General features: G+C 42.1%; 2 protein-coding genes across 3 annotated transcripts in view; one reads left to right on the top strand and one right to left on the bottom strand.

Annotated features, from left to right (window-relative positions):
• Positions 1 to 4,973: 4,973 nt before the first annotated feature.
• On the top strand, positions 4,974 to 5,792 carry tssk6 (testis-specific serine kinase 6). The gene has a single exon (XM_030066407.1). The coding sequence runs from the start codon at positions 4,974 to 4,976 to the stop codon at positions 5,790 to 5,792; it is 819 nt and encodes a 272-aa protein (XP_029922267.1).
• A 17,860-nt stretch (positions 5,793 to 23,652) lies between these two features.
• rpa1 (replication protein A1) overlaps positions 23,653 to 25,788 on the bottom strand; it is a 33,505-nt gene continuing 31,369 nt past the window's right edge. For both annotated transcript variants that reach the window (XM_030067902.1, XM_030067901.1), the window contains exon 17: positions 23,653 to 24,471. In XM_030067902.1, coding sequence (XP_029923762.1) covers positions 24,367 to 24,471 — 105 coding nt within the window. In that variant the 3' untranslated portion in view covers positions 23,653 to 24,366. The remainder of the gene's footprint in view (positions 24,472 to 25,788) is intronic.

Raw genomic sequence — 25,788 nt, forward strand, 5'->3', positions numbered from 1 at the left:
GATTAGCCACGGCGATGTAAAGACAGCAACAGTTGTCGGTGTGTGTGTGACGGTGGAGGGGGGCTTTTGCTTTTGCGTTCCTTTATGTTTATTCCGTGATTAAAGGAATACTTCACCCATCTGCGTTGTGCACGAACGTGTTACAAGAACGTGTTACAAGAACGGCATTTATTGAACGTGCTCACAGTTTTGATGAGCTGTGCACAGTACGGCTCTTTTTGCAACAAACGAACATGAACGTGAGTGTGGATGCTCGTACAAAAACACTCACGTGCTGTTTTACTGCACCCGAGGCCAAGGCAAACAGCCAGCGTCCTATTCTGAGTTAGCCATAGATCTTAACAGCAATGCGGTCCTACCGTTCCTCATGGTCAGCGACATGGATCAGGCATACCCACATCTGAGTAGCGCCAAGCGAAGTTTCAGCCATTTGAGGCTCATTAAAAGATATTTGCATTAAGGCCAGAAAACTATCCAGCCTCTCTTTGCTGTGTGTTCAGCTGCACATGTAAACAATGACAAAGACAAAGTGATTGGCAGGTTTGCCACCATGAAGAGAGGGATGATACTTTAATCTCTTTGGATTATTTCGTTCTATGGAGGATGGTGGAATACACAGTTGGACTACAATAAACTACAGCGGGCTGAGCACGAACAACGACTGGTGAGCCAAACGTCCATAATTAGTTTTTATGAGGATATCGGTCAGAATGTTGAATTAATCTGTTAGCTCAGATTAGGGATGTATCTGAAATGTTGAATTAATCAGTTGGTGTGGTGTTGTAGACCAGTAGTTCTCAACCTTTTTGGAGTCAAGGACCCCAAACTGATGCACATCAGATGTAGCCTCAGGAATCCCCATCTGATAAGATTTTTCCATTGGATCACAGATAATTTGGTGTTTTTGGAATACGAGTTTGAAGGCTTGCGAGTAAAGCTTTCTTTGTTGGAGGCTGCAGGCAGCACACGGTGAGTACCTGATACAAAACATGATGCATTATGAGTGAATTATTCCTCTAAAACTCCCCTCTCTGTCGAGTGGGAAGCGAGTAAATCACTGTCAGCTCTCGTCTTGTCGTCATTCAAACTTCCACTTTCCCACTTCCATTCCAAACACTCCACTCTCGCTTGCTGTCTTGGCCTGCACAGCTCTTCATTCGAACCTAACAACCCGTGCTCATCTTAACTCAATCACAGCATTTCCACTGAGCCCATAGTCTGCTGAAAAGCCATTTGAAGCCATAATCAATTTTAGCCAAATCAATAGCACCTAGTAAAAGAGAGAACATAGTGACTGCACTCTCATTGAGTTGTCAGTCAGAGAGGATGCCCTCTCAGTCTCTGTTGTCTGCTATCAGGCTTAGCTCACTTATCACTTACCCACACATATACACACACACACACAGACGTGCACACCCAGAGACACACACACACATAATTATGCAAATGCACTGTTCTGCCACACCAGTGTTTCAAGGAAAATTTCTCCCTCAAAATGTTGATTTTAATTACATACCACCTTGAACACTGTTTGCTTTTATTAACTGTAAACTCTTGCTTTACAGCTTCACTGCGCACAAGACAAGGCTCTTTTTCAGAATTAACAAGTCTTGCAAGCCCATAAACAAAAAAATAAAAAATAAAAACGATCTAATCATGTCTATACATGTTGACATTTGTTGTTGATACCACATTACCGCGGCGATACAAAATATATTTGCGTCTCGCTCTCATGGAGCAGCGCGGCCTTACAGCTGGAGGTTTAGCTTCGACTCAGTTCCTCCCCTTATTTGTTTCCGTTACTCCAACTGGCAGAGGAGGGAGGAAGAGCTGAAGATAATTGAAACTATGTCATTAAATAATTTTGATATTTGCAGAAGGGTGTTTGTTTATCGCATTTGCCACTGCGGCATTCCAGTGACAGATGTGTGGGTTTTGGCCAGTGTGATTTATGGTTATAAATGGAGGCTGGGAGTGTCTCACAGAAATAATTGCCTTTGCCTGAATGTGCATAAAGATTCTGGGAATAGACAAACTGATCTAAAACTCCTTTTCGAAGAAATGTATGCAGCATCTTATGTTTTTAAGGAAATGAGGACATGGCTCATTCACCACCAACTATTGTAAATTTGATCATTTCATTCAACAGCATGATGAAAGCCTAACATCTATACCAGTTTATGTGTTCTTTACTGTGATAATCAGCACACAGGCGATGCAATGCTTGTGCAGTGTATTGTGGCTTTTATTTTAATGTCCACTAGTTACTGTACCACAACTGGTAACTCAATCACACTGCTTGGCTGAAGCTACAACTTGATTAAGGGACAATAAATCACTCTCAAAGTCACACCCGACGAGCTGTTTGCAGCTGTTTTGCTCTGAACGACAACTCCTCCAGCATGCATGTATGCAGAGCTGGTGCTGAAAAGCAGCTTGACTATGAATCCAGTATCCAACCTGCTTAATGAATCTGCAGCTTTTTGATTTTTTTTTTTTTTTTAAACTTTCTCACATAATGTGTTTGACAAAGGGGGCACGCGATTATCCCGAAACGTGACACTCATTCATTTTAACATGATGCTGCATTGATACGTGCATATTCATCACACACACACACACACACACACACACATTGTGCAACCCCTCGTCGCTGACAGGGCCATAACAAAAAATACGACATCTTGCTGTATTTTCATTTAATTTGGAGAAGGTGTGCCTACAATGACAGCCATTTCATTTTAATGACAACCATTGCTTTTTGAAATCTGTGCATGATTCAGTCATTGTTAGTGAGGAGAACGACACGAGCCGTGGACCTGTGCTGGATGATTTTGTGGGCTGGTGTGACATGGCTTTTCTTCAGCAGAATAACACTGAAGGCATGCAGCGACTTCAGATGCCACTGTCATGCTCCACAATGCACCATTAATAAGGGTTATAGATGGATTATAGATAGATGGATAGATAGATATACTGAAATACAGACATAGTCGGTTGCCAAGACATGTTATGCATAATGCTGTTCTACAAAGCCTACACTGAATCTCTGTTACCTTCTTCATTTATCTGCTGATATGGTTACCTTGGTATTATACAGAAGAAAAAAAAACTCGAGATTGCCAAAATGAGCTATAAAATCACAGGTGTAAAGCACAGTTCCTTATCTGACCTTTATAGTAAGCAGGTATCACAAACAAAAACACTAGCCTGGCAGATTCCAGAGGTCCTTTTTACCCCGAGTTCCCGTTTTCTTCCTCTAGCCTACTGAATATTCTAAGGTCAGAACAAACAGAAATAAACAAACATTTAAACCAACAGAAATCAGCTTTCTTAACCTAAAGAGGCAGTAAAGGAGGCACCTGGAAATGCTGACATAGCCGTTCACTCATTTTACCTTTTTTTCCCTCGTTATTTTACTCTTTTCCTATTTTCTTTGGGGCGATAGTTACCTTGAACTTGAACTTGAACTTGAACTTAAACAAGCTTTCGAACGCTCATGTTGACAAACACACTGGTGAGAAGGAGCTGAGGAAGTATGATATCACCGGGGGGCACAGGGGCTTTGATAAGAGGATTCCTTCGACTTGGGGATTAACAAATTTGGGTATTTTTGCTAACTTGGAACCAGTTTGAAAAATGGAACTGGTTAACAGAACCGGTTTGGTGCAAGAATGAAACCCCGCAAGGCTCAGAGGACCATCATGAAGGATTAGACAGGCTGACTGATGTGTCCGTTTTTTTGAGGCCGTTCTTAAGGTCATGTTAGGTTCCCCTCTGCATTGAAAGGAGCAATATGACAACTATTAGCTGCTGAACAAAGCTGATTTGTCAGATTTGATTTTGAGTATTTGTATTCCACTGATATCAGGCTCCTTTAAAGAGAGCGCTCGGGTTTTTGAGCTTCATTAAGTGCCACACATTGACAGACCATACTGATAGGCCCTGATGTGTAACCGATGTTCTTCAAATAAATCACTATCACTTCAAAAATACTATTTTCTCTTGATTTAGTCTGGTTAGAGATGATGAAGTTTCCTATGCTTTTTGTTGTGGTATCTCTGTGCAGTGAAAGCAGAGTGATTCTGAGCCCCTCTACCACTCTTGTTTGACAGCAACAGACTGATTACAAGGTAAACCTGACAGGGACACACAATAAAATAACTTCAGCAGAAACATGATACAAGTCGCTGGCTAAAGAATTGGAAAATGAAATCTTACACAGTCTCACAACGGAAAACCCTCAAGGGAACAAATTAAATCCCCTATCTTCGTGTCAGCCAAAACTTCATATAAGCTTAACTTCGTATAACCGTCAGACTCACACATTGAATTATGTCTCAAAATTTTCCTAAACAAGGGAAATGAACAGGGCCACTTCCAGAAAGGACATACTATGACCACTAAATCTTTCTAAACAGCTTGTGGATCTTAATGAAAGTGATCTGTGGCAAAATGATTTCACTGGGAGTCTGAAATGCTCACATACCCAGCAGTCTTCTTGATTACACATCTACCTTCTCTAGTTGCCTCAAAGGCTGAAAGGGTCAAACAAGCACTAGGGGTGCAGCATATAGGATGTAAGGCAATGCTGCTATCTGTATCTGTATTACTACAACTGGAAGTGGGTGTGGTCTGAATTGGCCTTGCGTAAACCACCAAAAATGTTGCTATGTGAATATGCATAGTCCCTATTCAAATAAACTAATAAATAAATACAAAACTAGACCTACTGTTGATGCATTACGAATTGTTTACATCATTTATAAGGATGGCAGATGGCATAGCTACTCCTCTATAACCAACTGACAGTCATATATTTTGGAATAAAACTCAAAAAGGCATCTGTGCCATAAGAGAATCCTTGTTTATAGGCAGATGATGTCATAAAGCAACGTAGGCTGTACAGGGACTTCATGTGCTGCATTGATACAGCACTTGTCATCTGCGGCTGAAACATCATCATCATGCTGATGGGTCAAAGCAACGTGCTCAAGGGATATACGTTTGGCCCAACGATAGGTGAGGGAGCTTTCTCTAAAGTCAGACTGGCCACCGCACAAAATGGCTCCAAAGTTGCCATCAAAATAGTGAACTACAAAAGTGCTCCTCAAGACTTTGTCAAAAAGTTTTTACCCAGGGAACTGGCCACTCTGAAAATCGTGAGACATGACAATATCATCCGTGTGCATGAACTGCTGGAGCTCCGCAACAGATGGGTATGCATTGTGATGGAGAGGGCAACAACGGACCTCCTACGAAAGATCAAAGAAGTCAGAAGAATCCCAGTGGACAAGTCCAGAGACATATTCGCCCAGATCGTCAGTGCTGTGACGTACCTGCACCAAAATAATATTGCCCATCGAGACCTCAAGTGTGAGAACGTGCTGCTGATGAAGAATGACCAGGTGAAAATTGCAGACTTTGGGTTTGCGAGGACAGCAGTGGGATTCCCTGAACTGAGTGAAACCTTCTGTGGCTCTGCTGCATACACCCCACCAGAGGTATTGCTTTGCACCCCATATGACCCGAAAAAATTTGATGTTTGGAGCACTGGGGTCATCCTCTTTATCATGGTCACGGGGAACATGCCTTTCGATGACACCAACATTGCCCAGTTACCACACATCCAAAAGAGGCCTCTGGCGTTTCCAGATGGGGTGGAGCTGGCGGTGTCCTGTCGGACCTTCATCTCTTTCTTGCTGAACTTCAGCCCTTTTCTAAGACCCAGCATCGAGCAGGTGGTTCAACACTCCTGGCTGGAAAAGGACAGTGACAACATCGCTCAATAAACTTAGGCTGTGTGCCTGAATGCGCAACTGGCAAATCACACTCAAAGTTAATTTGTGTAACATTTGGCACATAAGTGTCACAGTAGAGTTAACTGGATGATGGCATTAACCAAAGCACCCTGCTAATATTTGTTACAGATCCTTTTGAGACACAGCGATTCATTTTTCATTAATCTCTGACTGATTTTATCCAAGTCATGCACGATGGTGTACTGAAACTTTTAGCAAGGACATCCTGAGCTTTCTGGTGGTCTTATTTTTGGAAGATGTATCATGGTATCATGGGCATGTTTTCTCTTTCTTTTTCTTTATTTCTTCTGTCTTTTTTTGGCGGGTGGATATTTAGTCTGCATCTTAAATATAGCTATGTGGATTTTGAGAAAGATTCAGTATTTATAATATGAATAATGCATTGTTTGTGAATGTCTGTGGTGGAAACCAGGACTTGCTAGCTGTGTTTTAACCTACTTTACACAATATTGCATGAGTGATTCTCAACCTGGTCCTCAGGATGGAGAACCAAAGGGATGCGGAGAGGTTTCATTTCTAATCAGTGCCTAGAAGGATTCATTATGAAACCAGAAATTAATTCTGGGAGTAAGACACAAAAATTAATGAAGAATTCAACAGCTAAAATGTACTTAAGGTTTTAAATTAACAGCAAAGAAGCATAGTTTCTTTCATCTTTTAGGATAATGAATTTTCTCTCTGTTTTTTTGGCAGCCATTTTATGTTTATTATTTGTTGTAATATTATCTTTGACCACTGGGTGGCATGTGGGCGCACAAGGGTGTAAAGGTGAGCTCAGGTGGTGGTGTTTGTTTACCAGGAAGAGCACACAGTTTTTGACTGTGTATCCAGCATATTGCGTATAAAAAAGAGGACATTGCTGGTAGTGCCATGTAATCCTCTCTATCTCTTCAATGGAAAGTAATATGACACATGACCTGATGACATGTCCTATTTCCTGGGGACTTGTAGGGAGTGGTGATATAATTGCTCTATCAAGGTGGTTTTTGTCCGGTGATTGGTGGCACATATGCACAATGCACTATTAGTGGTGCACAGACTTCACGTTTGTCAGAAATATTCCGTTGTAGCACAGACTTTGTTATAGTAGCCTACTTTTTTTTTTTTTTTTTTTTAAAGGAAACCCCTTATATTATAACGGTGACTGCCACGGCATCCGAAAGTGATGATTGGACAAGAGCAGCCCGTGGTGATTCAAACGCAGTCCAAACACCACTTATTCCGATGTAGAAAAAAAGATTTAACAAAAAAAGAGCAAACAAACATCAACAGAAATGTCTCCATAATTCTAGTTAAACTTCAAATGTAACAAACAATTATCTGAAACCACTGACAAGTAGGCTAGTTCTAAACAGCGTAAATAGTGGTCAAAAAAAAAAAAAAAAATGGTCATGTAACCATGGTAACCAACCGACACTGCTAGACTCACCCACACACACCTTCAGTCACCTGACTCAACCTCAGGCTTTACCTCCAATTCCTAGGCAACACTCCCATAAAGCTACTCAAGTTACATATTTATAAACTGAAATTCATAATACTGAATGAATATTGCAGCAATTATTTAAAATGGCAAGTGACAGAGTCCCCAACCTTTGTGCTTCCTTTGAAATTAATCGCCAGAACTGCTCTCTCGCCTTATTTGCGGCCACAGTGTTGCGCTTAGCGTTACTTTTATTTTTAAAATTTTCATAGCTTTCCATGAGGACAAGCTGCTCCTCTTGCGTGAAATATGCAGCCCGTGAATGGCCCATTTTTCGCGGAAGTAGAATCATATGAGGCCAAAACGCCCCCTTTTCTGTGAACGCGCACAGAGCACAAAGCTGACAGCCGGACTTAACAAACCTTGATGATAACCACCGTCGTGATACCACTTAACTTTGACTGGAGCTTTAGGTTTTGTTGAGCCTGATAGTGAACACAAAGCCTGGGGATGTTGAGCCTCCTTCGTAGTACAGCCCTCAGGTCCTTTGTCTGAGAGTGTCACATCTTAGTCCAGTAATTTTAGGCCAAAATTGGGGTCAACCTAGGACAAATTGCAAGAGAAGCAACTGAAGAACTGATTTTGGATCCTCAGTTTGTCCTGAGTGAGGGAAAAAAAAAGTCCCAAGAAATCCCATTGGTGGAAAGTTTTGAAAATCACCTATTTATGACCACATATTACCAAAAAACACTGTTTTTAACACACGGGGGAAAGGGGTTCAAAATTTTACTTTCAGATATCACGATGAAAATTCACAAGATGATAACACACACAAAGACAAGAAAAAAAGTCAATTACCAGTTCTTTGAATTATTCTGTTTACACATGCATATCACACATTATCTGATTTGATATGCGCTAATAAGGAATATAAGGAATAAATGCCAGAAGGTGATTTTCAAAACTTTCCACCAATGGGATTTCTTGGGACTTTTTTTCCCTCACTCAGGACAAACTGAGGATACAAAATCAGTTGAGTTTGCTTCTCTTGCAATTTGTCCTAGGTTTTTTCATAAAATGACTGGACTATCTGGACATCCCCAGATTTGTGCCATAGCAGCTGCTGCTTGGGCATGGCAAACATTTAACAGGGTAGTTCTGAATTAGCATATCTTTGCTCAACCTCTGCCAAAAGAGGTTCCATGAAAAAGCAACTTTAGTGCGCTAGGTAATAATAATAATAATAATAATAATGATAATAATGATAATAATAATAATAAAACTTTATTTGTATAGCACCTTTCAAACAAGAATTGCAGCTCAAAGTGCTTCACAATAAGAAGAAGAACATTTGAAACACATTAAATAAAAATAAAACATTAAAAGGATTAAAACAGCACCGGGTGGAATTAAAAAAAGGAAAAGGCAATAAAAGACAACACAGTGTGGAATAAAAACAGGAGCTAGTTAAAGACATAAAGATGTATTACAGGTGTATTACAGGTGTCATACAGGTGTCATGCAGGTGTATTACAGGTGACTTTATTTGTATAGCACCTTTCATAAAAGAATTGCTTTGAAATAAAACAGAGGATGCAAATAAAACAATAAAAGACAACACAATGTGGAATAAAATAGGAGCTAGTTAAAGGCTACAGTGAAAAGGTGGGTCTTTAATCTTCTTTTAAAGATATCTAGTGAGCTGGCTTCCCTGATGTCTAAAGGTAGTGTGTTCCAAAGCTTAGGGGCAGAAGTAACGAAGGCGGCATCCCCGATTTTCTTTCGACTGTTGTTGGGAACCAATAAGCCAGCAGCTGATGATCGCAGTGTTCTTTGGGGTGCATAGCCGATAAGGGAGTTAGCAATGTAGCTCGGTCCTAGCCCATGAAGTGCTTTGTATACAAGTAGGAGAACCTTAAAGTCAGTTCTAAATGTTGCAGAGAGCCAGTGTAGGGCAGCTAAGACCGGACTAATATGCTCTCTCTTCCTGGTTCTGGTTAATAAGCGAGCAGCAGAGTTTTACCCATCTTCCCTGTGAAAAGTGCAGGTAGTGCTGTAGTGGCAGCAGGAACTAAGCTTACTGCAAAGGCTGTCCTGTATGTGGTTCTTTCACCAACTTCTGCAGAAGCCCTTGCTGGAGTCAGACCAGTCTCAAAGGAACTGACAGGAATGGATGTGCTGTGTCACTTGTCTGGCCTTTCTGGATGTGTCCTTGTTGCACTGATTAACAGAGCATGTGATTGGCTTGTTGACGCATCATCTAATCATCTAGCTTGTCCTCTGTGCTGTCAGCTTCCTCTGGGATGGTAATTATCCCTGCTTCCACTTTGGCACTGTGGAAATTTACACATAATATCAGAATTTCTGTTGGAAACACCTGGTCAGTGCTTGATGTTGAACTGGCAGTTTACTAATTAGGCAACACAATTTTGCTCAGTGGTCCCAGGACACACTGTATCCAGATGGGACAAAGGATTGTTGTCAGTGAAGGCTGTGACAGTGAAACTTCATAAGTAGTTTTAGAGTCTTAAGACTCTTAAGTCTTGGTCGACTCAAGGGCTATGGCATCTCGACTATGAATGAGGTTCAACTTTGTCACTGTTCTCCATAACGGCTCCTGCTTGCGTGTGCAGTGACTCATTCTCAGCCATACTGCACCCAAGAGAGGATTGCCCCATGGCCCTCAAGACTTGCGCTTGTATGAAGATGGAATGGCTTAGAGAAATCAGACTAGTAAGGCGGAAATTTGCATGGCATATTTCCGTCTCTCAAAGGTGGACTGACACTCTGATCATGCTATAGGCTGATCCCTCCTACTTTGGGCTGCTGTACTACTGCTGTGGTATAGGACATGTAAGAGCACTGATACCTAGAAGAGGCAAGAATAAAATGCTTGTAGTGCCCTGTAAAACACCCAACCTCCTTTATAAACCCAGGCCAGGGTCTTAGCAACTTGCTATTCTGTCCCATCTGTGGTTCTTTCCTCTAGCACAAAGCCATGGGGATAACCATCCCAGAGTATCGTATCAGTCTGTGCCAGAACATCAACTAACTCAACTTCTCAAGTTAGCTTTCCATGTCAATCTTTCTGTCTGCAGTTTCCTCCCTAGGCAATCCATTTGCAGACTGCGAAGACATGCTCCTGCTCCCTCAGGGAAGGGGAAGAAACTGACCCTGAATTCTGCTATTTTGTGATGAGCTCCCCTGAAAAATTTCTCTGTTACTACAGCCATTCCAAGGATTCCTCTTTCAACATGTAGACATTCAGCCTTAGCAATGACAGCTGCCTTATCAAGGATCTCAGCCACAGAGGCATTCAGGATGGCACAGCCTACATAGGGGATTTTCAAGCCACCAGCAGGCTTTTGGTATCTATCTGTTTCCAAGCATCTTAACCAACAACTTACCCAACAACTGCTGGAAGATTTAGTTTAAAGGATTTTGATGTTAGGGCTGACACTTTGTTGAACAAAATGTCTGCATACGGCTAGCCTGGTTAAACGTGAGACACATACTGTCGGGCTACAGTGAGAGATGCACAAAACCTCGCTAAAAAGGGTGAAATCTCGTGTCTGAGAGTATGGATAAAAAGATCTGAGGCACTCAGACAATAAGAGAATAAAACACCTTCATTGAAGCATGACTAGGCCAACATCTTTCAGCCCATAAGGAGCTTTCTTCAGGGTCACAGACATTTTTATTTTTTTATGTTATTATTCCTGAGAACTGGTGGTGATTGATTTCCTCCACCTGGACAGTCGGACCCACTGCATCTCTTGGTGTATCTTAGTTTCCAAATTCTTCAACTAATATTTAAGATCACTTGATGTGGACACAGGCAGGGGAGGGGCCTAATCCTCAAAGAAACAGTTCCTCTAATTGGTGCTCTGCATGCAATGTACAGACTTTGCACAGACTCTCAGAAGACAAGGCCGGATTTTTCACTATACCTGCATTTCTCTTTGAAGTACTACAGCCTTCAGACCCATAATCAGCTGATCTAGTGGAGTGGTTTTGTTGTGCTGAGCCTTCTGCTTCTTGCTCTTACTATATAAAAAGCTCATTCAGATCAAGAATGAAAGCCCTCTTCTTCTTGTCGTCTGCACAGGACATAGGCTCGCTATAGAGTTTCCTCAAATGAACTGAATTTTCTTCAATAGCGTGTCTGTGCTGGCTCCAAAAGTAAAACTTTCCTTCTTACATTCCTGTGATAAAATGCACTCTCTGCTCTTCACCAAACCCTTGAGACCTCAATATTGCCTAGTATGCCAGTGTCAATCCCAAATTTAATCTGGCTTCTCTGCCGTGGGAATTTAGACATCAAGGGGACCCCGGTAAACCATGGCATGACCATTGTGTTGATGAATGTCTGACCGCTTTGCCCAGAAGCACCATAGTTTTCTTCACTGTGTGCGTGGTCAGTGATCCTACTCATTTATAACATATTGTTGTTGTATATCTATTGTATATGCCCCCAAACTTTCCTGTTAAACTATTTAAAATAAATGAATTTCCTATCTTTTCATCTTACATGATTATCTAGTGACCTGACAGTGTTACGACTCCCAACTGGGAAGATAATTGTTTTCTCCTCTCCTTCTATTGCAGGAGAGATCCCAATCCTTTTCTCCATCTTTCAAACATAATCTCCTGCACTGCATTGTTTATGCATAGCAGATAAAAAACGTTCTTACTGAATCCTCAGTGGCTTAAGTGCTGCTCTCGGTGTCACCACATCCTTGGCTCTTCCTCTGTCTTGCTTCTTTATCAGGCCAACTCAGGGTGTCGAGCGCAGCAGGGGACAATAGCAGGCCCTCTGCTTTTAGACATAGTGTAGGGTCCAGCCACAAGAGGTTGTTGTTGGTTCCAGCACTGACAGACATGAAAGCGGGGATTTAGATGTTGACCAAACAATTGCTCCACTTGGCTTTGAATCCTGCGAGTGAGGCCTCCTATCACACTGCCACACCACCTTGCTCTCTGTAAAGCTTCCAGCGCAGCTTCAAGTTAAAGGCGTACCCTCAGGGTCAGATGTGTCGTATTTCCCGCATGTTCATCTACTTTTGTCACGTTCTCGGTGCGGTTCAGCAGTGCAGCTGCTGATGGGATAAACAGCACAAATGCTGCTCAGACATATAGACAATTAAATTCACCCCTGCGGCTCCTTCACCACAAAAACTTCAAACACCAGCCAAGAAAACACACAGGTCACTACTCGGCCAAATCGGGACTTCAATTAGGCAAAAACAAAGGGTGCTAGTGCAGGCTACTACTGGCTTAAGGAGACAGTCCCACCCACACAACAGTGTTATCTCTTCCACCACAGACATGCATGCGCTGCCTGGAGCTACTCAGTAGACACACATTTGGCATTGAATGGTCTTGTTTAATTATAGCTCCTAAGAGTAACGCTGCACATTACCTTAATTTTCCCTCATTAATGTTTGTCATAAAGCATCCCTCGGCTTCTCCCTCTTCCCCTATCCTCAGTTTGTTGATTTTATTAGGTAAACATGAGGCACAATGGTTTGTAAGTAATGATGTGAGATGATAGCTGCAGGCTATCTGTTGAATGAAAGCCATGGAGCTGGCAGGGCAGAAGCTGAGCCACCTAGACAGCTGGGTAGTGGGTCTGCAGCACAGTATCATCCCTCTTCCAAAATGATAATGTTAGAGTCGGTTAGAGAAGAGGGGAGATAATAATTTAAAGGCCAGAAAAAGAAAAGAGCCACCAGTGCTGCCAAAATTGCTTCACTACTGGCTCTGTTTATTTATTTTGTTCAGTAAAAGACATTATTGAACCCTTGAAATGACAGGCTAAACCTTTGATAAAAGAGCTGCCAGCACATTATGACACAAAAATGTTGTGTTCTTGAATCTATGAAATGGTTTATATTTGAGTTATAGTGGGACCTGACAGGTTCATTCCATTGCCATGAAGCTCTACTTTTCATGAATGCTAAATGTACTTTCTCATTAAGAATATGAAGACATTATATTGATACTTTTTATGGTATGAAGAACAAAAAAAAAAAAGAACTGCAGATACTTTCTTGAGGTTATTTTTACTCAACTTCATTCTTCAGCAGCTGTGCTCTTCCCTTTCCATTGCATCCACATGAATGACTAAAGGGTTTCTCCAGATTCAGGCTTGTCTTCAAGGGTCTGTAAAAAGATGTCAAAATAAAGCTGCCTGTGCAGGCACTCTGTCAGCTAGTGAGACAGTGCAGTCGCTCTCCCTGACTCCTACTTTTTTCATCTCATTCTAGAAACAGGAGAAGGTTGCACTGACAGTGAGTAAATAAGCCAATTGCTCTTCAGTTGGGTAGGGGGCAGCTGAGTGTGTTTGTGTAGATAGAGGGCTGTGTAGATGCAGGAAAAATTACTCTGTCACCACAGTGCATCGCCAAGAGCACCAGGAGGGGAGGACTGCTGAGACATAAGCAAGGCATGGGTTTTTTGTTTTTTTTTTTGCACCCCCTCCACTGTGCTGAGGTGAGGCCGAGGGCTAAACTCTTCCCCAGGCCTGGCCACTTGACATGGAGATAAAACTTGTATCCTGGGGAGAACAAAAGAGCAAGCAAATTTCGTTTTTCCAGCAAGACCTTGGCACGTAAATCAAACAAATATGTTTGAATGCATGAGTTCCAGTTCGACACCCATTACTGGGGAGCGAGCACAAACTGAAGACATCAAATCTGTGGAACTGAAAAAACACAGGCATAAGCCAGCAAATATTGAATAGTTGTAGTGCTCTCTCTCCCTCCAAAGCAACATTAAGCAGTTTCTCAGTAGGATGGTAACAGTGTAAAAGAAAAAAAAAAAAAAAGGGGGGAAATGCTAAAAGTGTAACTCCACTCAAAGAGAAAGTATAAATTTAGAAACACAGTGGAGGGAGGGAGGGAGGGAGGGAGAGACTGTAAAGAGAGAAAAGGAGGCAGGGATGAGAATGGGGAGAGTCTGAAGTAATGTGGAACAGCCTTTCTTCAGCTGTGATGTCCTTCAGGCACGTGCAAAGACACACACATGACACACACACACACAACAGGTCATACACTCAGGCCTGAGGGGAAGCCTAGGAGCATCTCTAAACAATTAGAGAGCCGGTGCATGAAGGAGTGGAGCAGGGAGAGAGGAGGAAGGTGAGGGCCCAGTTACATAATCAAAATGCTTGTCCAAACTCCACACCACAGGGGCCATTTAAAATGTCTCTGCATAGAGTCAGACGTTAGAAAAGGGAGCATAGCAGAGTGGTGTAAAATTTGAAGTGGACAGACAGGCAGTGTTGGATGAAGGCGAGGAGTGGAGCACGGAGGCTGGCATGAAGGGAACCCAAGAACTGAGCTCTGCTACATAAGCCACGCCAACAGAATCTGTGTCATTCAAATGTACTTCAGGTGGCACGAGTGACTGTGATGCTCTCTCGGTCCTGTCAGAGAAACTGAAGCCTTCAGAGGAAAAACAAAACAAACAAGAACAGGTCAAAACCCAGTACATGGCTGGACCGTGACTACATTTAAAAAGCAGCTGTACCTACTGACCTCACTTCTGGGAACAGCGGCTGTACTGGACTGCAGTTTTCAAACCTTGATTATTTATACAGTTAAATAGCACTGGTTTATTTTTTTTATATGAAATAAGCCACTTTTCCTAAACTCTCCTCACCTTTTTTGGTTTGCCATCGGGCAAAAGTTGAGGATAGGAGCTGTTTTTTTTTTCTTTTTCTTTTTTTTCTTTCTTTCTTTCTTTTTTTTTTTTTTTTTTTTGCATCACCTCCATCAAGGTTCCAAGCGAGCTGAGCTGATACTAAAAGGTGAAGTGAAAATACTGCAGTCCACTGATTGGAAATGCCAAAGTGACACTCGTATCATAGCTGATAATCTATCCATGTGAAAAAATATTTTTTTTCAGTGAATGTCTTATTTATATTAATCGTGTTCCTGTGAAGCTGCCATTTCAAGTTGTATTGTTGTCGCCTGCAATAAATTTGGAATCAGCGGCTGGCAATGAGCGGACCCGCTGTGAACGCCCATTGAAGATGAAATAGAAAAGTTTTCATGCCGATTCATTTTGAAAGAACAACGGCCAGTGGGGAAACCCCGACACTCAGCCGACCAGTGGTGTAACTTCATCACTCAGTGAGTCAGTGAGTCAGTGACAGACTCTGGCGTTTGTAAGGCTTGCCCCGCCGTTGCGATCCAGCCAAAAAAAAAAAAAAAAAAAAAAAAAAAAAAAACACAGGGTGAACACTCAGTATCTTCAGTGTGGCGGTGAGCTTTGACAGACTCACTCCGTGTCTCCTTACACTGTCTAATCACTTGTTATCTTGACACTTCAATGAACTCTGAGATGATACCACTCCTCAGTATTCATTGATGAGTGGCTCTTATTCAAAGCAATGGGTCATCCAATTAGAGAGAACCTAGACAAGGTCATCTGCACCTGTACATACCCAATGAAGACCGGGGGATCTCAAAGGATGCAGTGTCAGTTCCTTTGTCAGGTTTACAAAAGAGCAACATGAAACTTCAAAGATATTTTGAAATTGGAAACCATACTAGGAATAATAATTTCAGTGATGTGCCGGACCTTTGATGTTTCCCCTTTGTTTTATTTTTTTTCCCTCTACAGTGTAATGGGCATCTGAAAAAATCTACCAGCACTATTCAGAAGTCCCCTGTGGTGCTGTTTCTGGTCCTTGATCGCTCACAGCAACAGAACAAACCCCTGCCACTCTCTCTCTCAATACATATGGAAATGCACATAGCAAACAAAAGGGATGTGCAAAAATACACATGCGCACACATGGTCATGCTGGATGTGCACACACACACAAAGGCACACACACGAGACAGATTGCACCAGTCAGTCTTTACATATGAACAGTAGAGAAGAAAGAGGTAAGTTGAGCCTGCGGGTGAGCAGCCATACACAAAACGAACTCAACCAAACTATCAATCAGTTTTATTTAAAGTCCAGAATCACCATGCAGCATGGTCCCAGTGCAATTAAACAGAATGCATAGTATAACAACCACATTAAAAGAGCAATAAATGGGCTAAAACATACAGCACGGAAATAAAAATAATAATTAAAATAGAACAACCACATTAAAAACATCAGTGTTAAAGGGATCTTAAAAAGGTGTTGGACCTGACCAGGTTCTAGGGTAGAGCGTCATGAAGTGAATAAAGGCAGGTTTTCAGTTTTGATTTGAACATTTCAGCTGAACGTGCTTCTTTAACAGGTAACGGGAGGCCATCCCAGAGATATGGGGCATAGTGCAACGGCGCTCCAGCCAACGCATTTTTTTGTAAATTGAAGGAATGACCAGGAGACGAGCAACGAGAGAGCGAAGAGGGTGTGCTGGTGTGTATGGTATAATTAGCTCAGATAGGTGAGGTGGTGCAAGTCCATGCAAGGCCTTATAAATTAAAAGAAAAACCTTAAAAAATCAGCTCTAGCTTGCACTGGTAATCAGTCGAGTGAGGCCAACTGGGGAAGAGCGATTCGTTTGCTTGAATCTGTGACGAAGGCGAGTACTTGGAGAACGCTGTAACAGAGCCAGACGTTTGCTATGTGAGGCATCGTAAACATGATGAAGATGTCATGATTCTGAAAGTAGGTAGTTCTGAGGCTGCATTAGTTTGTGGGTTAACACAGCTGAGGGCCTAATTAGCTTTGTGAAGCAGATCTGCCAGAGTCGTGGCGGTGGGATAAAATGTGCCACTAGCCCCGGGGCAAGTTGAGTACATGTCTCAGCAAACCCCAAATAAATAAACTGACATTCTCTTTATTCAAATGTTATTGATTCAAACCCATTTGTGTTCAAGAGGTATCTTCTAATATTACAGAGCAGACATAGATATGGTTATGCCGTGAGACTGCAAATGCAAAATAAGCAGGAGTGGGGGAAAAAAGCAGCCGGGGAAGTCAGTTTGATCAGAAGACGACAGAACGACAGTGAGAAGATGTGAGAAAACTGACCAAGGATGTGTGCCAAGTGCAAGAATCAAAAAGAGACCTAAATTCACTGCGCTGGGGTGCATTGATCAGTTTCTAAGGATGCCTAACAACCTGAAGTATTTTCCTGTAGTAGCACAAAATGTAAAACATGAATCACCCGACCCCATTCTTCACTACTACAGCAAAGTCTGGGACAAACTAGACTAAGAGGCAGATTGCTGGCACTTATCCCTGAGTAAACATTTTGCCCCTTGCACAGCATCTCCAGGAGCGTGTTGCTCTGTGCACAGTACCCCTCACATACAGTGAGTCCCTCTCTCACACACACACACACATACACACTCTTGAGGTAAAGGTGATTGATGTTATTGAATTGTATTAGAGGCAGGCAGAATTTAAAAAAAGAAAGAAAAAGTGTGTTGTTTAGTGTCTTGCTCCAGGACACTTTGTTAGGCACTGACACGGTAACGGCTCCAGGGACCAAACCTGTGACATTCCCATTACAGGGGGCCTCTACAACCACTTGGCGATCCAGACACACTGAAAAGATCAAACCTTTACACCTTGTCCACCTAATGTGTTATCTGGACTGTTTGGTGATTCATTGAAAATTGCTGTGAGTAAAAGTATATAATTTTTGGAATAGAAAATGCCACTAAACATTTACCAAGAGAATTGTACAGAGAAACTCCATCCCCAGTGTGACATTTTGCGAAGAATAGTTGCAAGGGAGGAACAAGCGACAGAACTCAAAAAGGTTCCCTGAAATTGAATCAAAGGAAAAGTGTGTTTTTCGGGACCTTCGTGACAACGACAAGGAGACACAGCAGAGAAAATAACAATACAAACTCTCTACATGGCCTTATAATCTAGCGCTCGAGAGGAGCAAACAGAACCCTATCTATACCCAAATCCAATTAAAGTGGAAACAGGATAGGGGCCAGAGACACATTTGTATCTACAGATTCAATCTGCGCTGCTTTTCAGCAGCAACAATGGATTATTACTTTATTTGAATACAACAATTATTGCAACGATCAGCTTTCCACCTGCCAGACGTTTGATTGTCAGTGCAATTTTCTGCACCCATTTGATGACAGAGCACAGACCGTGCCTGAAACCTGCTTTCTCTCTCTCTCTCGCTCTCTCTCGCCAGGGTTGCTCTCGGCTCGGCCGGCCAGAAAAAAGGCTTTGCTGCAGCCACATGACTGGTGTTTGGTCAACAGGTCCCCAGACTAGACTTGGCTGATGCTCACACAGACGCACGCACACCCGCACGCACCTGTCCCCTCTCATCCACATACATAAGCAAATACACTCCCCTCTGGCCCGGGAACGGAACAAGGGCCATGAATCTTGTGAGATACACACACTGCTCACTCCCATCCATTACTGCCGTACCCCAGAGGTCCTCCTCCTGCCCATTTGTCTCCATGGTGTCACGGCTGTGGTCTTTCCTAGTCGGCACAGCACACTCCTTCAGCTCGGCACCGCGTACGTACGGCCTCTCCGCTCGCTGGGGGCTCCACGGGTCCAAAGAGAAGCAGAAACACTACAAGCGAGCCGACAGGAAGCTGAGAAAGGGCAGAGCTGAGTCACAGTCAGCTGTGTGCGACCACAATAACTCATCATCATCCGCAGACGTACTCCCTATAAAAGATGCTGCAGTCGGTGATTGCGTTATGAGCATCTAAGGGGTTGAGTGGTTTTGGGACTCGGTGCCCCCCCTTAATGCTTAAGACTAGACTGATGATCAGATTAGTTTGATTGGGGTCTTTGACCTCACCGATCAAGTTCCACTTTGAGCTTGCTGCAATATGGACTGTCAGAACACGTATTGATTTTCTTTAATGGCGCCATTACACTGTTTCCATGAATATATGTAATTGACACTGTGGAGGATTAACTGCCTCATTCCCAAGATGATTGAGCGTGTGTTTTCTACACATACACACACACACACATACGACCATCCATACCATGCAAACTCATGCTGTTGAGCTGGTGCGCACATGTACACACACATCTTTGCTTTCTGGGCTTTCTGGGAGACAGTTAGTGTTATCATATGAATAGCAGGTCCCACGCAGGGAACGCTGAATATTTATCACAATTTTTTCCCGAGCTGTCCTTTTCCCTTTGTCTCCTCCACTGTGCAACACACTTCCTGTACAGAAACTTACACTGTCAGCTCCTTTGCTATATAAACCTGTTCCTGTATGGCGATTATGGCCCCACTCCCTGTCTCATACATGTCTCATACATGTTTGTAAAATGTCTTTCCATGACTGGCATGATGTGCGGCTGATGAACGGGACAAATATTTGTAATTACAACTGAAGACCATTTTCAACCTTGCAGCCGTTGACCTTGAAAAGACGTAATCGGTGGCCGACGTTGATTAGAATCACATTTCAAGCCGAGCAGGAGCACGCAGTGGGAGTCGTCCCGGGATATAATGTACGTTAAGTGCTCAATCTATTTGGTGATTGAATGTAGAAGACAATGGATTTTGTTCTTGGAGGCGGTGTAAATTCTTAATTGATGTTTTCCCATGAGGAGACTGAAATGTCAAACCCGTAAACACCTGAGTAAATCAGATGAGCACGACCAACGCAGCAATCATCGATCCCTGTGCAGAATGTTGATACCGCAGCAGCAATGCCTGCAATTTGCCCGCTGCACTGTGATTAGTACAGCTCGAGGCAGCAGGCATGCTATCTTTAAAACTCAGCCCGGTCCCAGGAAGGCACACTGATGCATGCCACAGAGATAATTTGAATGCTCTGCCACAGCCGAGGCAGAGGTGTTTGGGGTTCTTAATCAGGTTGATAATCCTTTCTTCTGTGCTCTCCTCGTATTGTGCCTGGTGAAGAATGCATGGTGACAACATGGTATGAGAGCGGCATTTTCCATCCGACACACCTGCAAAAGCAAGGAAGTGTTCTGCATTTTCATGGAAATCATATTCACATGCTGCAGATGATTTTTCATCAGACACAAAGGCACGGTCACTTTCAAAAGTCGAATATTATTTTCAAATTCACTTAGAAAGCACTACAAAAACCCAGGTCACATAAATCAAAAACTGGATATTTATTTATGCTCGGTGTATGATAGCAACAACAATAACAACAAACTTATATTTATGTGGCACCTTTAAAAACAGAGTTTACAAAGTGATGTAACAGGCACAGCAAAAGCAGAATACTCAGAAAGCAAAATGACATCAGAGAGCAATATGAAATTAAGGTAGGATGAAACAGGGGAAATAAAGGATGTTGACAGAAAGTATGGATAAATATGGAAAGAAGAGCCAAATCATAGCAGTTTAGGTCTTTGGCCTGCTAGCATAAAAGTGGGTGCACATACAGTAAAGCAGTATGGACGCTGAAGGATGCTCCTCGCTGTTGCCACACCCCAGATAACAGCATTATCATGACACCTTTGAGGAATAATTCATGATTTGGCTCGGACACTGTCTTACATCAATGCTGAATGAATAGCACACACTCGCACATAAAAAAGGCTAAATCTTACGTTTGGCCAATCCATTACTCCGGCATGAAATTTAATACATGTTGTGTATCATTCCTGTGTGTGCATTACTCTATATTTACATTTACGTGTCACTTATTCACCCTATACACCCCTTCTGCATAATGTACACTTTAAAGTATGCATGACTGGTGTCAACCTTGTCTTACACTATGAGCGATGTCACGCCTTAGTTATATTGCTTATTTTGAGACTGAAATGTATTTTTCATCTTTTGACTTCAAATGTAAGTGATGTGAATCAATTTGCGCTTCCATTCGGCTGTTTCTTTGATTTCCATTTTCTGTTTAACTGTCAACATGGCAGAGACCTATGGCGGAATCTTACAGCACGCTCTCAGATGAATATTAAAAGCAGCATGGCTCAAAGTTTCATCCAACATGGCTTGAAATGGCATGTGCACACATTTCAAACTTACGTGGCAGTAGGAGGGAATCAAACCCATAACCCTGACGGTCTCAGTGCCGCTCCACAAGGTACAGTTAGGTCCATAAGTATTTGGACACATGACACAATATTCATAGTTTTGTCCTTTTACAGCACCACAGAGGATTTGAAATGGAGGCATCAAGACGTGACTGAAGTGCAGACTTTCAGCTTTAATTTACGGGGTTGAACAAAAATATGGCATTAACTGTTAAGGAATCGGCCTGAAGTCTGGAGTCCATGGACAACATCAGCAAATTCTGAGTTTCCTCCCTTGAGATGCTCTGCCAAGCCTTTACTGCAGCTGCCTTCACTTGCTGCTGGTTTGTGGGTCTTTGGGCCTTCAGTTTGGTCTTCAGCAGGTGAAGAGCAGCTCAGTTTGGTTGAGGTCTGGGAACTGACTTGGCCATTGAAGAGCATTCCACTTCTTTACTTTCAGTAGCTCTTGGGTTGCTTTCACAGTATGTTTTGGGTCATCAATAAAAACAAGTGGCCTAGTTCCCCCGGAGCCACACAGGCCTATGCCATAACACTGCCTCCACCCTGCTGGACAGATGATGTGCTCTGCTTTGGGTCATGAGCTGTTCCTTTCATTCTCCACACTTTTCTCCTCCCATCATTCTGGTACAAGTTCATCTTCATTTCATCTGTCCAAAGAACCTTGCTTCAGAATCAGACAGGCTTTTTTTTTTTTTTTAGATGTTTTTTGCAAAGTCTAATCTGTCCTCCCTGTTCTTGAGTGACACCAGTGGTTTGCACCTTGCTGTTTACCCTCTGCCATCCACTTTAGATGTCTTCTGTGGTCCTCCAAGCCTTTTGGTGTTGCTGAGCTTAGCAGTGTATTCCTTCTTTTTCAGGATATACCAAAACATTTTTTTTTTTTTTATTATTTGCTTTTTGAGCCTAATAATGGCCTCCTTCACCTGCATAGACACCTCTTTGGACCACATGTTTAGGGTTCTGATAAACAGCGACCAAATGCAAATACTTAAAATGAACTCCAGACCTTTTATTTTATTTTTTGGTCATGGAATAACAAGGGGAAAGGCCCACCTGGCCAGGAAACTGCTTTTTAGTCAAGTGTCCAATTACATTTGAGCCTGTGAAAATAGGATGACAATGTATAAAATTGGCTGTAATTCCTAAACGGTTAATACCATGTTTTGGTTCAACCCCTTAAATTAAAGCTGAAAGTCTGTACTTCACACACATATTGATTACTCCATTTCAGCTCCACTGTGGTGGCATACAGGGGCAAAATCATGAATATTGTGTCACTGCCCAAATACTTATGGACCTAACTGTATATTTTAATCTTGTAGGTTATTTTGACAGGGTTTTTGTGGCCACAGCTGCATATTTTAATACTGGCATGCTGTTAATAAGACAGCAAGTGCCAACTATTCCTGACTTAGATAATGCAATTCAGTCTAGTTAGTCAGCCAATCTCATTCTAACAAGTGCAAAATCAATTATAAATGCATCACAATCTAATTTTCAACCTAACTAGGAGCATGTAATCGGCATAATCTAAATTAGAAAGAGAAAAACAGGTGTGAGAGCTAGATAATCACCAAGTGACTCCACTTTACTTGAGGCTTGAATAGCTGTATTCTTCCTGTTTCAAATTAGTGCTTACAGGAAGCTAGATGTAAATAACAGGAGAAAATAACATGCTGGGCCTGACTCCCAAGAGAGAAATCCATATTTACCCAGAAGAACCATCCTCTCTTTTTTTCCCCCCAGCAGCCATTTGTGCATCACTGAATAAAATGTCCCAACAGTTGCAGAGCCAACAGGTCATTTCCATGCCTGCTGTATGAATGACAGGCAGGAAGTCTGTGACAGGAATGGACAGAGGCATTCATATAGGGAACTGCTTATCACAGTATCGCATTTGAAAATATAATGTACAGGAGCTTTTTAGGAAGTCACAGGAAAAGTACTACCAGAATAAGTAGTGTCAGAAGGGAGATATAGAGGTGATCACAGACAAACTCAATCGATATTTTCAAGCATGGCTGGAAAAAAAATAAATAAATAAGAGCTACCTTTTCTTCACCATTGTAAGACAGCTTTAATCCATCTTAGCACACAACGGGCAACAGATGCAGTGTTCAGCAGAAACGAGATGGTTATCAGAAGAAAAATGGGGAGGCACAGCCTCACTGATGTTCTGCTTTAATACAACATGAAAGTCAAGTTTGCAGGGGGAATGTGTGGCACATCTGAACCAGACCTCAGGAGATAGGGCGCATTGTGGGCCAGTTGCTGAATTAATCCTCTAAACATAGTGCAACTCAAAGCCACGGTTACTAAAGATGTAGTCTACATCCTCTACTTACCTTTAACAGGCAGAGGTCAGGGTCTGGTGCTTTATGCTGCAGCTGTGTCATTTCAGCAAGCAATCACAGACAGTGTTAGCAAACGGAACAAAGAACTCATGAACACAAATGTTTTTGAGTATAAACATTTTTATTCTTGCTCTTAATTGTCCCCAAAAAAGGCAACTACAAATCATTCAAAAAAAGAGGTACAGAATATATGGACAACACCTTGTATCTACATAAATACAGCGCAGTACAGTTTCCCACTAGGTCTACCTCTGTACATTTGTGTACGTGTGCTTGTGTTTGCTTGTGTGAAAGAGGGAGTGAAAACGAGTGGGAGAGTAGAATAAATGGTCTTATCAGGAATGTGCAGGTCCAGCCCAGCCATTCTGACTGTGTGTCAGAGTGAAAAGAGTGCTAGCTACAGTGCTGGCCCTCTGCTTAAAGCAGTCTACACCCCCGCATAACTACAATATATGGAATAACTGTCTAACTTAAGACAGACACAGTGATTATGTCTCTCCTGCTTTAACTGACCCACTCCCTGTTTATTTCCAACATCTAAAACAATCCCTGACTGTTTCATTCATCAGCAAAAAAGCCAGCAGCTTCCAAAGATTTGTCCAACCAATCACGATTCCATAAATAAAAAGGTAGCAAACAGCCAAAACTGTTCCATTAGTTCTCAGAGGCTTCAGATTAACTCATAGGGAAAGAAAAGAACAACACTTCATGGGCAAAAATTGGAAACAAAACTAGAGCTATTAGTTGGTTGTATAGAAACAAAGGAAAAAATGGGAAAGCAAGCACAGCCAAAGCATTTGGCACAGACCACGGGCTCCTACTGGGCCGCCAGTTTCTTGATGTTCATGATCAACCTCTTGCTGTACTCCTTATGGTCAACAGGCTTCACATCCATCACTGTAGCTTTAATCCTGGATTCGTCCTATCAAAAGGAAAACAGAAAGAAAACCCAATCACATGATGTACATCCACATTCCTCTCATGTAACCCAAGAGTTCAAGGACAAGATGCTCACTGTGGGTGCAGTGTCCCTCTGTGCTGAGTAATCCTGCTAGAGTCACACAAACACAAGCCAGAAACATTTTATCAATGTTCCCTTTGCATCCATTTAGCTGCGGTTGCTTTCTAAGCCAGGATGCTTCCCCCAGAATCAGAAAAATATGAACACAAAGAAAATTAACCATCAGGCCTTACTGCTCATCCTGCCATGAAAAAGCCTCTACAACTGCAATTACAGAACAGTTCTGTCTAAATATCATGATTTAAATATCTAAATACGGGCCAATCTGCAAAGCCTGCTGGATCTGATGGAATGAATATATAGGTATATGGCAATAGTATGTATACTATTTCTAACAGAGCAAAAAGTGGTATGAATGAATAATAAAAATGAAAGCTGTGTAAGTCAATTTAAGTGCACCAGCTTAACAAAATAATTCATGCTCAGTCTGCAAACTGTGTGCCTGTAAACAGGAAAAATACTTCAAGAAAACAGTGAGTATAATGCATATAAAAATGTATGTTTCAACCCTCGGCGTGTATACATAAACACAAAGTGTATACATATATTAAATAATTTTTAATTCTTTTCTCCCCGAGTCATTTGGACTGGGCCTGTGAATTGCATTGGCATTCAAATGAATGTTTCAGGAAGAACAGAGGCAGCAGCTTTTAATGCCATAACCACCTCCACAACTGTCTAGACAGAAGGTCATTTCTACCAGGGCCATCATTCTCTGCATTTAAACAGAGGTTACACTCACTTTGTCTCCATTAATCCCCCTGCAACTGGTGTAGGTGAAATGTAAATCATCTTGCTTTGGATTGGTGCTCAGTGGAGCTGGGCAAGAGCTGAATTTCAAACAAACATTGTTAATTATATAATTATAATTATTAGTTAATCATATTACTGTGGCAAATTTACAAATGCTGTTAATTTCGGTTCTAATGTGTTTCCCATACACAAGCTTTAACCTGGACAGCCTGCCTAGATTTTGTAGCTCAAGTTTGTTAAACTGAGATTCCATGATAAAGTGATGGATGTGCAAGTGTCATTTTGATGTATAAAGCAGACATGCAGCACTGCAGAGCTTCCCGCTGTGAAAACAAAGTGGTGTTTGTAACTCAGAGAGTTAACAAAGCTAACATGGGTGCAGTGCCAAAACAGGATTATCATCTGTGTTCACCATTATCTTTCACTGGATGTAATGCTCACTTGAGCTGGGTGATATGGGCAAAA

This window comes from Myripristis murdjan, chromosome 13 (genome assembly GCF_902150065.1).
Source record: "Myripristis murdjan chromosome 13, fMyrMur1.1, whole genome shotgun sequence".
Taxonomy (NCBI): Eukaryota; Metazoa; Chordata; class Actinopteri; order Holocentriformes; family Holocentridae; genus Myripristis; species Myripristis murdjan.